Source organism: Falco punctatus (assembly GCF_963210335.1).
Source record: "Falco punctatus genome assembly, chromosome: 10".
NCBI lineage: Eukaryota > Metazoa > Chordata > Aves > Falconiformes > Falconidae > Falco > Falco punctatus.
This window is the reverse complement of record NC_137590.1, coordinates 37,035,242-37,051,516: the sequence shown is the minus strand read 5'-3', so window position 1 is coordinate 37,051,516 and position 16,275 is coordinate 37,035,242. Positions and strand designations below refer to the sequence as shown.

The window sequence follows — 16,275 nt, the reverse complement described above, 5'->3', positions numbered from 1 at the left end:
TCGAACCGCTACAGTTCATTCTATAGGTGAGATCCATAACAGCTAATTATACAGATTGCTCTGCTTGAATCTGCATCTTCTGCTTATAAGACTTCTCACACAGAAGGAAAAGTGCAGTCACTCTTCCATGTGCTCCTGTCTTATTCTCTATTTCTGCGTGGCTCTGCTGCAATTCTGTTTTTTCTATGAAATTTAAATCAGGTCTTAAAGTGTTTCTGTTATTTTATTGTTTCCTCAAAGTGGTAGTGACAAATGATTAACTGGTACAGTAATCTTTTCACATGAAAGATTTCCCACTTTGAATTCCACAGAAATAGGGCTACATTTAGTACAATACTGATTTCAAAACAGATTTAAAATACAGCCAGAAGTATATCCTGCAAAAAACCCCACACAGCTGCGTTTTTATTATTAGTCACAAAACCAGTCTATTAAATACGGTGAGAATATGCACCTACATTTACAAAAACAGAATAATTTCTGCACAAACAAGCAGAGCACTGAAATTCAGTTTAGAGGGACTTCAGGCCTAGAAGCCTAAAGCCCTTTGTCGGGAGGGCTGAAAGATGACATTTTCTTTCCATGACCTTTCCCCTCTTTCAAGCCAGCGAGGAAACAAACTTCTTTTTCTTAAGCCACAACGATGCCAAGCATTTGCCTGTCAGTAACACAGTAGGTACCCCACACTTCTGCCAGATTTACACTACCTGTCAAAAGGAAATATTTTTTCATGTCGTCAGGCAGAAGTCACTTCCAGTTGCGTATCTCCAGTAAACTGTGTAGTATTTACGTACAAATTTGTAACTCAATCAAAAAATAATGTTTATTCTGGAGTCACCTTTCTGTGGTTTATGGATAAGCTAATTCATATGTTGCAATAGGAACTGACCAGGAAAAGGTTCCATGAATCCCACACCCAAAGACTCTCAGATAAAGTGGTTCTTGTTATGCTTCCACTTCTGAATCAGTCTTCATGCTTCTGTTCCTGTGACAGAGCATGAATTGCTTTTAAGACCTGAAACTAGAGATATTTGCACTTAATTTGACTTTTCCATACTAACATCGTTTCATAGCTGGCGCTGACTTACATATGGTTGCTTATTTCCTTATCAACCAATCTGCAGCGGTTATACTGTATATACTGTATATATGATGGCTTTAAGGAAATAAAATGCTCCACAACTGGGCACATCAGAACAAAATACTTCACCCTAGATTCTCTCAGGCACAGCAGAGCTTTCAAGCCTGAATTAAACTGCACAGAGACACAGACCTGAAATGACTAACCACTTTTATTATACAGAAAACTAGTACGAGTCTTCGCACACAGAGGTGCAACTGTCGCACAGTTCTAAATCTGATCCTTAATTCTATGCCCACGTCTAACACGCAGGTCCTACTACTAACATGTGTAGCCAGCTCATAAATATTTGTTCCCTTGGACTTTGAAATGAACAATGAAAAAGCAGTATTTGCCTGAATAATTCATGGTAATTGACTGCTCGGCAGCGTCTGGCAGCACAGGTAACCCGTGCACGGCAACTTGCTCTGCAACCGCCTCAAATGTGAGCAGAACGCACAGCTCAACAGTAAAACAAATGTTAGAATATTTTTCATTTCAAAATATTTGGGAATATCTGTTACCTGAATGTCAATGCTCCATCTGACAGTACAAAACGCAGGGTTTTCACCAACTTTTTGCCAAACCCTTATATCTGTAGGCTGATCTGGTAGGGTTTCAGCCCTTTTAATAAACTGCCTACAAAATAAATACACTTCTAAGTGAACAATTCTCAGGCTCTGCAGCATTTGGGAACTCATGCATCAAAGAGACATTTCAATTAATATTTTATCCAGTTTTGCATCTAAACCCAAAGTCTTAAAAGAAGTGACTTCCACCTTCTCCCACCTTAACAGAGACTCAATTCGAGCTGTATATGGGGACACGTTTTCTGTCATCCCATCACTCGTGACCTAGAGCAATCTGGGGAGATTTCAACAAAGGTTACAACCCAAAATTAAGGAAGTAAAGGAGAAATATGTAAGTTACTAGCAGACTAGAGTGTTAATTTGGTAATGTTCTTCAGCTGGTACGTATTACCTATATCCTCATAGAAAAAACCCAAATCTCATCTGCTACACAAGTTGGACTTAAAAGTGATGGAGCATCTTATTATTTGAAATGTGTCAATGAAGGTCACAATGAGAAATAACTTAATCATTCCCAAATCCAAAAAGGATTATGATAACTCCTAGCAGCAAAGCTTATTTCACTTAAAGAAAGCCCGCAACATTGTGGTAAATTAAAGTTTAAAAAAAAGCTACACAGGAAACTTCTAGATCTGGTTTTGCTGCTCTGTTATTCTTGTCTAAAGCTTGAAGAAATTTATGACTTCCTCCTCCTGCTTGTACCACTAAGAAACCTTCCAGAATACAAGCATTCTAAATCCTCTGCCTACAAATATATGTACGTTTAGGTGATTCAGCTGAAAATGCAAGTCCTTTTGTTTGGGGGCAGGGAAGACTCCCCCCAAATCTATTTTTTTTTTTAAATGCCCTTCTGAAGTGGCTATAAAAAGGTACATTCCTGCCTTTCTGCTATTTATACCATGTAGGAAGAAGCCCTGAAAATTGGCAGCAGGCATTTCTGCATGTTTTGTACCTCAGAAATACAAGTATGCCAAGAATTTTCATCTGTGGTTTCACTGCAGAAATCCTCAAATTTCTAGGAATAGGAAGAGGAAAAATTGTCTCATTCCTCTGCTAGGGGACATACTGTCACACATTTACTATGGTAAATAATAAGCATTTGTTAGGAGTTTGAATTAAACAATGACAGAATATTTTTTTTATTTTTTTAAAGACACTAGAATAAAAACCTTTTGCAATTCTCGGATTTTTAGAATAATCTGAGAACCCGGAGATAACATCTTGGCATAAGAGATGTGAGAAAATCTTCTCTAAAAGCAAAAACCCCAACAAAACAAAAAATACAGGTCTATTTCAGATCATTTTTATATACCACAGAGCAGTAATAGAGATCAAAACAGATCTTTTATTCCAATGCAGATCATCACTTGACTGTTAGAGAAGGTGCTGCTGAAAGGGAAAGGCTGGTATTTCATATAAGCAGTATTTAAAAATTCGCACTTTACAGCTACTCCACTGGAAAATGTTGGAGGGAGCAACATAATTTTCAACGGGTAAGTATTCCCACACATTGTCTCCACGTGAAAACCTTGAGGCTGTCAACCACCAGCTGCACAGAGACATTAGCTACAAACCGAAGCCTTGTGTCACAAGCTAAGTGATCTTTCTGTAGGTGAACGTGAAGGTTTACTGACACTCAGAACGGTGTATACTAGCTTCAAGGTAAAAGGAGTTTGATGCAAATATCTGAGATAGCCCTATCAGCCCCGTATTTCAGCTCCTCCCACCTGAATCGGCTTCTCTTGTCTAAGTCAACTAAGGCACAATTCAAGAGCCATGACTTACTGTGAGATGTGAGTTATTGGGGTCAACAGAGTCTCACCCTCCAGGTCAAGCTCATCGGCAAAGCTGCTGGTCCTGATGAAGGGTCCTGTGCTCACCTCTAAAAACGCTGGGCTTTTTTTCACTGCGAGGAAACATGCAGATAACAGTTAAAGCAACAGCAGCCGGCTTTTTCAAGAAAGTTCTACCACTCATTCGGATCCCTGAAATACCGTACATCTGAACAGAATATTGAAAACAGAAGTTACTACAAAAAAGTTGGATATACTGCAGAGTTTATGAGAAGTAAAGCTGTAACTCTTCTTCTGCCCGAAGTATTTCAACTTCTGCTGAAGACTTAAAACTAATATTGTTTTCTTTTTGTTTTGTTTTGTTCATACTCATGCACTAAAACGTAAAGTATCTGTATCACAGGCAGCTTCGAACCACTGCTGTACAGCAGCAGTGCCTGCGTGCTGTATGCAATGATGAGATCAGTTCTTTTTCATATCATCCCTACTTAAGTATTTTAGTTTATAATAGCAGTTTCTGCGGTGTAATTACTGTGAGTAAGATCAAGAAGCCAGGCCTAGACCAACAAAGGAGCCTAGGCACTTTCATGGTGAGCAGTCAGCTCCTGTCCCGCACTGTCTGAGCCGGTCTACTGGTTCCCAGTCCCTCTCACACCTGGACACAGGGATGCCTCATCTCCAAGCCCTGCCATGGGACAGGTGGCAAGGTGTTCAGTCCACCCAAGGTGGGGCCCTTAGTGGGAAGGCCATTTCACAAAACTTCAGGTATTAAAAGTTTTTAGTATCAGTTACTTGAATACCAACACTTCCACGCATCCAAGAAATTAGGCAGAGTATTACAGAGTTCGTTTTTAAACTGGGAGTCATAAATTCTGCCAGACTCTAACATTAAGAACCCTGTGTGCTTTTCCCATTGTGTCCCTAACATTTGTTAAAGAAGCCACACAATTTGCATATAAATACAACTACTATTGTATTTATACATGACTGTAAATTGATTTTATAGAGAATAAAAATAAGGAAAATTCAGTAGAAATCATAGGAATATTGTGACATCTCCATAGAAATCTTCATCTGTGCACCTGGCTGGATCATTCAATAAAATAATTGTAACGTCGTAATTTATGACGTCTCTACTGTATTAACTAAAATACTTTATAATATAACTGTAAATCACATCCTGCCAAAATGCAACATGAAAGCTAAAGAAATACAGCAGAAATAGCTAACTTATATGTAGCTGAATTTAATAAGAATAGAAGTGGGGATATCAGGAAACATTTTTTTTGTTTTAAATGCAATCATTTTACTCAAGTAAGCAGATATCTTCATATGGCAGAAATGGATTTGAACTTTTGCAGATAATCAGAAGGGAAAACATTACATCAGCAGGCACATGGCCATTCAAAATTATAATGGGAAAGTCTGGTCTCCAGAAACTGCAATAGGAGAGGAAGACCCTCTGAAACCACAATTAAAAACAAAACCAAAAAATCCACACACTTACAACTGCTAGGAAATAAAATTATTAAAAGTAGCTGCTACTTGCAGCACTTAAAAATTAAAATTCTATAGTAAGTTTTAGCAAATGTTACCTTCCTATTTTTGGTTTTAGTATCGTGTTATTTAATTACTTTGCTGTAGCCATCATCCAAGATAGTGGCTGTGAAAAAAGCAAAATAACTCCATATTCAGATATGCAGCAAAATGTCTTTAAAACAGACACCTTTTGGCTTTCTCTAAATGAATTTTTGCTGTTTTCATTTCTACAAGATGGAAATGAAACTTCCCCAGTTCCTAGCGGAGGAGGACTCACAGCCTTTTCAGTTTTCCAGGCGACAAGCAATGAAACTGCTGAACCTAAACCCACGTCAGGTGCTTGCTGAACACTCACTGGACTGTGCTTGTGAGATACAACGCAGAGGACAGAAGGGTGGGTTTTGTGCCGCTCACAGCTACTGCTTCTCAGTTTCATGGGAGGGGGAAGGAGTGGCACGATGAAAAAGGAACAAGAAATCAGGACCCTCCCTCAGCCCATCTGAGAGAGCTGCTGCCCGAGAGCACAGCGATGGAGAGCTGCTTAATAGGAGACAAACACAGGCTCTCCCTCCCTCCTTTTTATTGAAAAATTTTCTAAGATCATAACCAAGATCGGTTTGTTCTGGTGACCAGTGCAGCCCTCTGCTTTTTATGCTCTCATTCTTAAATCTACGTTGCTGCTTCCAGCCTGAAGAAGGATCAGCTCCAAACACTGCCATGCCGCCGGCTTGGCTGCAGCAGAGAGAAGGGACCAAGACAAGAGCAAGGCTCTGCCACAAAAACAAAAAAGTCTTGAAACAAGGCTCAAGCAGAGCACCAGGGAGCATATGTTGCCACAGCATATTTTTTTTGTAATAAAAATAAATTCACAGCCATTTGACCTTCGAGGAGTCTTTCTCACAAAGCAGTGTCAAAAAAACAGTACATTAAAAAAAAAAAAAAAAAGCAAGCACTAGATTTCTAAATAGGCATGCTAAAGGGGAGAAAAAAGATCAAAGGAAAACTTAGAAAGTCATTCTCAATCGATAAAAAGTGAAAAGAAACACAGGTATAGCAAGGGTTATTTACTATAACTCAGGGGTCCCCAAGCTTTCTTTTTCCATATTTTTGATGAGTAGCACCAGCAAGCACGGTAACAGGCATGGCTATCACACTGATCAGGCACTGCTTTGAAACAGCAGAAAATACACTCCCCGCAGTATAAGAACCCCTGCTTCAAAACAGAAATTCTGAACTTTCTGGAAACATCCAAGGCCAGGCTGGACGGGGCTGGGAGCAGCCTGGGCGGGTGGGAGGTGTCCCTGCCCGTGGCGGGGGGATGGGACGAGGTGACCTTTAAGGTCCCTTCCCACCCAAACCGTTCTGTGATTCTATGAACTTTGAGTTGAGGATCACAAACACAGGAACAAATTACTGATGGGTTTTCTGTATTGCCAACACAACAATTGTATATATAATACGTGTATGCAGATGCTTTCCCGGTAGAGGAGTATTTGGCTATATTTTACACTCCCTCTTTTGCAAACACACACAAAAAATTTAAAACAACTTAGAGCATTTTTCATGGAAAAACTGATTTTTTATTAATGCATTTAGAAAAATACCTCTGGTCTGCAGAAAATGTCTTTTTTGTATTATTATTTAAACATTTGTGATTTACGACCTGAATGACTTCCAAACTCCAAATTTTACTGTCATGCCTATGCTTTCTTTAAAAACCAGCTCTATAATTTTCTGTGCCACAGCAGGCAACTCCTGACAGAACATTGCAAAGATCTGGTCATTAACAAAGGGGATGGAGCAATGAAATATGATGAGCTTTACCTGGAGAGGAAGGAGTGCTGGGAGACTGCTGGTCTGCAGAAAAGGATGGCCAGGAGCGTTGACAATCTGAGTCAGAGTAAAGATGCACATAAAATAAAGATAGGAGAAGGGAAGGAAAAAAAAAAAAAAATGGAAAAAGGCTCCAGACAGGCAGCTAAGGAGATGCAGACATGCCTAAAATATAGTATGAGGTACTGACATCTTTAAAAACAGAATAAAAATAAATCTGTGGAAAAGAGTTTGTATGAAACTCTTGGAGTGTGCATTGTATGTTAGCAGAATATTAACCCATGACATGGAAGCATCACTGCCTCTTCAAACCCCTTCTTCATGACAGTGTCCCCTGCTGCAAGGTATTCCTCCCTACATGCTAGTCCCATTTTTGAGGAAAGTAACATATATGTCTGCCCCTTCCTTCCTGCCTTTAGGGTTTCCTCAGGTGTTTCCCTTTCCAAAGTCAATGAACTCAGCCGGGTCAGCCCCCTCTTGGTCCGGCTCTCAGCGCTGCCGGTGTAGCTGCTCCTGGTGCGATGTCAGACGAGCGCTGCTGCCCCTTCCAGGCTGCCCAGCACGTTCCCTAAAAAGCACGTGGTGCTGCCCACTTCTACCATTGCGACCAAGCGCCTGCCTCAAGCTGGGTTTCTTGGGGAGAAGTTTCAGGCAAGCAAGAGGCGTCCACGATGAGAAAGAGACTCAGCAAAACATAACATTTATGCTAGGTTTAGTTCCTTTGAATAGCATTATCCTTTTAATAACTATTTCATTAAGAAATGCCTGTGGACTCACACGCTGGGACAGTGTGATATTTTTCAGCAGTGTTGCCTTACTTTCATGCAAAGAGAAAAACTCACAAAAATATAAAGGTACTGGAATTAAAAAAATCCACAAGCAACTCATTTTGCAAATGTTCTGTCAGTGTTAGGCATGTACCAGCCACGGCTGTTGGGTCTTTGCTGAACTGATGATGCCAGCAGAAAGGAGGGGAGAGAAGGAGGTGGAAACCTCTGGTTGCAAAAGGGTACTGGCAGGGAAGCCAGCTGGGGGACCCAGGAGCATCAGGACTTGAATATGAGTGGGCAGCCCGAAGAGAGACCCCAAACGTACCCAATACGAGAAAGCAGCATATGGATACTTGACTAGGGGCTTCCTGAGGCCCAAATTAAAGCGGAATGATCATCCTTTATTCTTGTACTTGCTAACTTCTTGCTTCTGAGCTTTTGACTTGGCAGCTTCGGTTTGCTGTGTAGGTACTCTTATCCACAGTCAATACAAACACAATCTCTCCCGTCTCTTTGAGGCACCGCGAGAGCAGCGCCAGGCAACCTCTCAGCCCCCAGAGCTCACGCGGCCTGGCCAGGGAGTAGAAACTGAACCCATGGTGGCCAGCAAAGCCCTGCTGGTATTTCCACACGAGGAAGGAATTTCTTGATCATGTAAAACAGGTGACTTCATGGCTCCTGCTGCTCTCCTGAGCTTGTTCCACCACGCTCAACCTCAACAGAGATGCACCGTTTGGAACACAGGAGAAAAGCAGAAACAGGGAGATGGGCAAATCAAGGATCCGTCAGGGGAGTCCAGGAGATTCAGGATTTTTTTTTGCTATTTTAGCACCTGAATTGCACCTGTGTTCTATGTGGGTTCAGAGGAGAAACGGAATCTTGTATTTTCAGACAATTTAATCCAAGCCTGAGCAGCCTTGCACTTGATCACCGAAAAGAAACCTCTATCGTTTTTACTGGCTGCAGAGAAGCCAACTTACAGGTGGCTTACAGCCCTCTCACTAAATCACAGGTCGTTCTGAGCATACCTAGCTCTAATCCTAGAGCCTTTGGAGAACACTCCATTGGTAAGAAAGTCCCTAAGCAAGCTCATTAGAAACATCACAGGACTACATGGCTGCTTAAGTGAGCACAGAATCCAGATGAACGATAAAATAAATAATTTAATTTATGGGTCTCCATCTGTTCACAAGTATCTACCGAGCATTTTTATAGGAACAGATGCATGTACTTCAGAAGGCACAATACCGGAGGTCAAATCTGGAAATTTTTCTTCCATCCCAATCTATTTGTTTAGAAAGCAATTCTCGGCTATATAGTCAGATAATTTAACTAATTTTACTTTATTTTGTGTAGATTATATTTTTCTAATGGTTATATATTTATATATATATACAAGCAATTCTTCTCAAGTAGAAAAAACCCAGAGATCATCTACTTACATAGATGAGTGCTCACTTTACTCTTTGTAATGAAACTGTGGGTGCAGTTGTGATTAGAAGTGTCAGAATGGACACTTTTGTCTGTTTAGATCTCCTTGGCTGCAAAAGATTTCTTAGAAACTATATGGCACTAGACAAACATGAAAAGCACTGCAAACATCACATTATCAGAAGCTGGCATGCCATAGATAGAATTATTTTCCTCAACTTACCAAGCAATTTTAACATTCCTGTTTGTCCTGTATACTTGTAACAGTTTAGAGAGAGCAGAACACAGATAAAAAAGAAAAAAGATAAGTGTCAGAAGAAATTAGAGAGAATTCTTTTATTGAAAGCTATAGAGCTGATTTTTGAAGTGGCAGTAGTAAGCTGCCTGTAAATCATATTGTCCTTTAATCAACGTAGAAACTTAATGATAAAAGCTGGGACTTTACAAATCTACACATTTGTACGGTTCGTTCATTGAACTGTTTGGAAGAAAGCTATCTGTACTCAAAGCCTGAGGCACAGACTAGCCGTAGTACTTGCCCACCTTTTAACAGCTGTGTCATTTCTACCATCAGATGCAATTTGCAATCATTCCTTAACAGAGGCCAGGAAAGAGTGGAAAAGCGTGGATGTTACAGAACGAGACAAGACAGAAGCATGGAAGGTGAGATTTCCTGCTTTAATTGAAATATGCCTGGTGCCAGCCCACAATGCTATCTTATTTTAAAGGGCATTACATTTAATCAGGTCAGCCAAATTTTTGAGGAGAAAAAACCATAAGTACTTAAGGTACTTGTAATCAATAAAACACCTTAAAAAATAAACCCCATTCTTGCTGCCAAAATTTGAGCAATACACGTTAAAAACGTTTACTAAAAGTACGTTTGTAAAAAAGCCACATTGAAAATTCGGTTATTTTGGAAGTTCATCACCTCTAAAGCATCTGTAATGAAGCTATTAATTATAAGGTGACTATCAGAGTTCTTTCTTTCTTCTTTTTCCTTATACTGTACCATTTTGTACAGTGGCAGTTAATACAGATGATCCACATTTATCTTAAGTACTTCTGCTTTCAAAATTTGATTTACAGCCTACTCCACTGAGCAGATGGCAGGAGCACATGATGGTGTCACGTAGCAGACTACGTTCAGTGCAGCCAAGACATGTCAATCCTTTTTGGTTGAGGTACAAGCACAGTAGTAACACATCTTGGGAAAATTGCACATGGAAAAGCTGACAGCTAATCCCTGTAGTTTCAGTCAGTCAGCTGCAGAATTGGGGAGTGCATGCAGTAGCCTCAAAGACAGTAGCTCTTCTGGCAAGCAGAAATGACAAATAATCTGAGTTTGTCTGCAGTGGAGCATGCTCATTAAAGGAATGGTTGAATCTCATCCAGACAAGCCAGCAACCAAAGTCAAAAATCAAAGTATTCTTGTTTAGAATGACAAGAGCTTGTCCTGTCCTCGTCCTCTCCTCCACAGATATTAAAAAGGACATGTGTGTAAATCACTAATAAAAAGCCATTACATTTACTGGCCTTTTATAAGGGAATTTCTTACCAGAATTTTCATATGCTTCAAAACTGAAATCAGGTTTCCTGTCCTCCGTCACATGGTCATAAGTGATGTGTGGAACAGTTAACATCCTATCTGGAGAAGAAGGTCCATTGTCCTTGTCTAACTTAAATTTCTTCTTTTTGACCTAAAACCACAAATACATTAAAATACTCAAACGAAGGCACATTTAGTTGTCTCTTCAGTAACGTCTTCAATAATAATGCAGTCCCTAATGACCAGTCAGAAGAGTGCCTGGTGCCAGCATTACATTTTCATGATGCTACACTTTTCATTTGTCAGTAAGATTGCCCCCCCATTCTGCCAAAATTGACTAATCACCTGAATTCTGCATATTATCATTAGCAAATCCCTTGGCTGCAGTAAAAAAAAATCTGCTAGATCTGTGACAGTTATATAAATCAAACTATTCCAGAGTATCTTTACCATTTTATGGATGCAAAATATCATACCTTCAGCAAAAAGCAAATGGATATATTGCTACTGAGCTCAGGTGAACCTGGGATACCAGGGAAGATGTTTGCACAACATCCTCTCCTCCCAGCTTGAGGCTACTGTGCAATATTCTTACAAAAGAGAGGATGAAATAGTACAGAATCTAAAGATTCTGACAAAGGTGTTTTGTTGCTGTTTTTTTAAAACAAATTCTTAACTTATGGAATCAGTTGTTATGAAAATATTACTACTGTATGTAGGCACAAGATGTCTTCACCATAGAAGCCTAGAAAGCCACCAAATCAATAGCTGAGAGAAGCAGCAGTTTTGTTGCTTTTTTTAAGAAAAACAATTAAAAGTTACCATTTTGGAAAAAATAAGTTTCTTTTTTTCCTTTGCTTATAGTTTTCTAAGCAACAAGTTATGGATTGATGTGCCTGAGTTAAGTCATTATTGCTCTTTTCCAAACCCATAGATTCATTAAAGAAGTCAAGCTTGTGAACTGAAACAAATTACGTTACAGTTTACAATGTTTGTATACTGAAAATCTCAAAACTGAAATGAAAACTTTGAAACCAAGTAATAACCTGTAAAACAAACACAATTAGCCTCTAGAGAGTAAACAAATTCAGTCTAATTTTGAAATTTTATATTACTCTAATAAGAAAGGTTAGATACTGGTACCATCACTGATTTCTTTGGTTTTGGACTGGGTGACAGCAAATGGTAATTTCTGGCAGGTTTTCGAATGTATATTTTCCATGTAGAGGAGTCTGGGTTTTCGGCTGCGTAGCATCTCCATGCAGTCTAGAACAAGTGTTTTAAGCAACAGAACAATTAATGCAATCAGATTTGTAGCTATCTGTACCACAAAGTAACTTCCAAGTAGCACATTAGTCATTCTCTATTTAATAATATTCCTGAATTTCCCCACTAGAAACAAACTCAGCATCGTTTGGAATCCTTATTTAGTAAACAGAAAACACAGTTTGAACTGGGCAAACCAGAAAGGAAGAGATCAACCTTTTCAGGTGCAAGTTTTTCTTGCATTAGCAACAAACAAATAGTAAGAGAGAATTCTAGACTGGACTCAAAAGATCGGAGTTGAATTTCTTGCTCTGCTCCAGTTGCCCTCTCTGACTGAGATCATTCTGCCTATTGCATCTTGTGTTTCAGGCTCCTACTCAGAAAACAAAAATCATTCTTCCCTGCTTTACAAGAGTACTATCAGAAGAAAAGTTATCTTGATGTGGTCAGCTGGGCCATATTCATGCAAAGATACAAGACTGAGAGCATGAGGGAACAGCGTTAACAGTTAGCCAAGACTCAAACCCAATCCTCCCTGCTGCCAACCACTGACCATTGAAGTACTGTGCTCTAGGAGAAAAGGGAGGAAAAGCAGGCTTGGAAACAAGGCCAGCTGCAGACACCACACGAATGCATTCTCTCTGAAATGTGTAAACGTATCGCAGCTGATTAATAATTAGTCTCCAAATTAAAAAGGCAGATCCTCACTTTCACACTACATGAAAGAAGGACACGTATATACATACAAATCTAAAGTGGGAAAGGCCAGAAAACACAAGATGAAAGAAACAAACCACGGCACGATGACAGAGGAAAACAGCTAGCCGTTGGAAAGGAAAGGATCAGACAATTGCCATGTAATTCCCACCACAGTTAAAAGGATATGGAAGAAAGAACTGAACTCCAGAAGAAAACAAGAAGGTATACAGGACAAAAGTATTGCTCATTTCATAAACTTCTTGGTTTAAGAATAATCTTTTTGCAAGTCACTTGTAGAGCACTTACTTAATTGGGCCTTTAGAAGTCCAAGACTATTACTAAATCATAATTACCACTACAAGAACAGATAGCCAGCAACTCATTGTCTAGTCTCCACTCCTCCTTAACATTTCAGATGGACCCAAGTGCAACGTTCCAGACATGCAGTCTCAGGCTTCCCAATAAGTTGGGGTTGATTTCCCAAAAGAATCAGCGGGAACACTAAAAAACCATTCTTTGCAAAACTTTACCTTTTTCTGACCGTGCAATCCAAACGAAACACACTAAGTCTGAAGATTTTTGGCTAATCTCTGGCTATAACCAGAACCCTAAATTTAAACCTTTTTCACATTAACTCTGGGACTGTTTGGTTTCAAGCATAAATTTTACAGTTAGCTACTGTTTCCATAAAGAGCCTGACCTGGAAATCCACATTCACTCATGAAGCTGGAGAAATAAGTCATATGAGAACGCAAAAATGATACGGCTTAGGTGTACATTTAGATTTCTTTTAAATTTGATCCCTGTGCTTCTAAAGCTACATGCAGATACCGAGTGAGGGAGGGAAAGCTGGAGAAGCCTAAAATGAAACAACATTAATACTTCTCCAGGGTGAAATGCTGGCTCCATCGAAGGATAAAATCTCATTGATGTTGCTGACACTGAACTGCAACTGCATTTTTAACAGAGGGGATCAACATTTTTCTGCCTGTATGTTATCCTGCACGCAAAGACTGATTTTGCAGAATCCCAGTGGTTCCCAGCCCCCTATCCTGGAGCTGGAAAGTTCAGACAAGATTTTCTTATTATTTCCTATTAAATATTCTGACTTATTTCACCTAAATCTGAGAATTGTAAGAATTTATCTGTCCCAAGGAAAATGAAGCATATCTGACATTTGTCTTTACAAGAAACAATGTGTTCTTTAAAAGTAGATTTTCACATGAAGCCTCCTCTCTGTTTTTTACTCCTGCAAGCATAGTATTTTGGAACATTTTCCCCAGGTAAATTGTCCAATAACTACAGGATAGGCTTCAGTTTTTAAACCAGCTGAATTAAACAGTTTGCACTGATCTGAGAGTGAACTTTTTTGCTCATTAGTTTACATTACAGGTGGGATTTCCAAAACCATTTTAAAGACTTGTATCTGTAACTCCTATGCAATTTTTAATGGGAATCAGACAAGGAAATACTGCCAAGAGTTTTGAAATAAAACTATAAATGGGAAGAAATGATAGTATGCAAAATGCAGCTCAGTACCTGTATGAGAGAGGCAGCAGCTGGAATCTGACGGTTGAAATGCTTCTGTCTTTGTTTCTGTTGTACCTTTAGGGCAAAGCCTGAACCAAGAATTCCCTGCGGGAAGAAAGAAAATGCAGATATAATATATTTTTTTTAAGGGGGTGTAAAAAAAAACACATGTAAGCTTGCCAAATTATGTTGTATTAATAAACTTCTATTCAGCATCATAAACCCCAACTAATTATTTAGAGGAAATGACTTAATACTGTTAAGGTTTTAGACTCAGTATTACTTGTTGAAACAAACTATGACTGCTATCATGCCCTGAACCAAAGCCTATTTAAGTCTGCTGGACTCAAATGCTAAGGAGCAAGCAGAAATGATATTTCATACCCTCTAAAAGCCTCATAAATACTTGTGCAGGGGAATGACAGAATAGGGAAAAATATTAACCTGATGTGCTTGACTTTATATTTACAAGAAATAAAGCTTTGGCATGCCATGATTCAGGTCACAAGAAAGACCTTTTAACTGGAATATGGTAATTCCTATTCCCATATGTAAACCCATGCTGGGAGGGGAGGACAAAGAAAAGGAATGTTACAAAATGGTCAGGACTTCACTGACTTCAATACAAGGCCATCTAATCCACTCCCAGGACAAGGGACATGAATCAATGGCACTGGGTGACATACAACCTGGAATAGCCTCCAAACACAGTATAACTGTAAGTCCGAAATTACATGTAGAGCGAGTAATTTACGGAGTCATTTGCATAGCTATAGACATATTTAACAGAGGTATTGGTTAACACAGATAAAAATGAGATCTTCTATAGATCAGTTTACATGACAACACCTACTCAACAAAAGCATAATTAATTTCCGACAGGCAGTAGTCAGGGTGTCAGGGCAGCCAGGGATCTTGGCTCAACCTCTAAGAACTGTATTAATCATCAAGTGTTTTGAAAGGAACAGGAAAGGCCTTTCCTATTATGTTCATTTAGCAAAGATCAAACAGTTAATGATGCTCAAACATCACTTATTTGGGAAATGAAGGCTCGTTGCTAGATGCAGAACCCATACCAGTTGTGTTTAGCCACAACAATTACTTTTGATTGTGATCTCAGCCAGCTCCTCTTATTTAAGATGGTAACGAGGCAGCACGCCATCCTTACTACCTATCAAATATTTACTGCTAGAGCTTCAAAACCTACATTTTGCCTTCGGGTCAACTTACAAGAACAACTTAATTCAGTAATAAAATCACACAGATAAAGGGGTGTCTATAGTTGTTTTATTTCTGCAACCAACCGGGAAAATCTGACAAGTAAACATAAAGCATTGCTGTGAAGGTGGGGCTGCTATGCAATTATTTATAAAACATCTTTGCTGGCATTCAAGTACGAGCAAAAAGCTAAACAATCCTGCAGTCAAAATAGTAGCTTTTGGCATTTTTCTTACAAATCATTTCATTTACCACATCTCTCTTCTAAACAAGAAATGAATGTGAAAGAAACTGGAACAAGGAGGGGGGAAGAATATGCTTTTGAAGGCAAACTGATGCTGGAGAGTCTAAAAGTCTACATTTGATTACCTTCTTCTGCAAAAGCTTGCATATACCTTTACAGTAAGCAACTAATTTTTAAAAGCCACTGGAGTTTTAATAGTTAGTATTTCATGTTGTGAAGAATTTTCATGACTGTACTGGCATAAAAGTATTCTTCCTATCCATCCTTTACACATCCCCACCACTTCCCTGCCACAACTACACAAACATCTGCCAACACAACTGTTCGTGTCACTGAAATGAAAAACTGCCTGAAAAAATAAACATTTTAACAGCACACTTCAGCTGCCACAAATATTTCAACAGCACAATTCAGGAGTATTGCTAAATTTGTGAAAAAAGTACCCTTAGCTACCCTTGGCACTGAACATGTTGGGTTTTCAAACCACAGTCCAGGTTTTGCTGATTTTTATTTCGCCCGTGGTACTCAAGTGCCTTGTTTCTTGTTAGAAAGTACTTGGGAACCTGTTTTCAGTGCAAACTAAGTGCCATAACAGCTTTAAAAGCTCAGCCCTAGGTCACTTTGGAAAACAGGACTTTGGCCACAGACAGATGCTAATTGGGCAAAGAGCTGCATCAGTGCGCCTGGCTGCTC

At 39.3% G+C, this 16,275-nt stretch overlaps 1 protein-coding gene across 6 annotated transcripts in view; it reads right to left on the bottom strand.

Annotated features, from left to right (window-relative positions):
• KCNQ1 (potassium voltage-gated channel subfamily Q member 1) overlaps nt 1-16,275 on the bottom strand; it is a 367,457-nt gene that overhangs the window by 247,404 nt on the left and 103,778 nt on the right. For 3 of the 6 annotated variants that reach the window (XM_080405255.1, XM_080405260.1, XM_080405259.1), the window contains exons 8-13: nt 14,130-14,225; nt 11,769-11,891; nt 10,635-10,776; nt 9,300-9,326; nt 6,867-6,932; nt 3,496-3,616 (exon numbers count right to left, since the gene is read on the bottom strand). In XM_080405255.1, the coding sequence (XP_080261381.1) occupies nt 3,496-3,616; nt 6,867-6,932; nt 9,300-9,326; nt 10,635-10,776; nt 11,769-11,891; nt 14,130-14,225 (575 nt within the window). Of the gene's footprint in view, nt 1-202; nt 986-3,495; nt 3,617-6,866; nt 6,933-9,299; nt 9,327-10,634; nt 10,777-11,768; nt 11,892-14,129; nt 14,226-16,275 lie in introns of those variants that run through there. The other 3 variants (XM_080405258.1, XM_080405256.1, XM_080405257.1) reach the window with 3 other exon arrangements.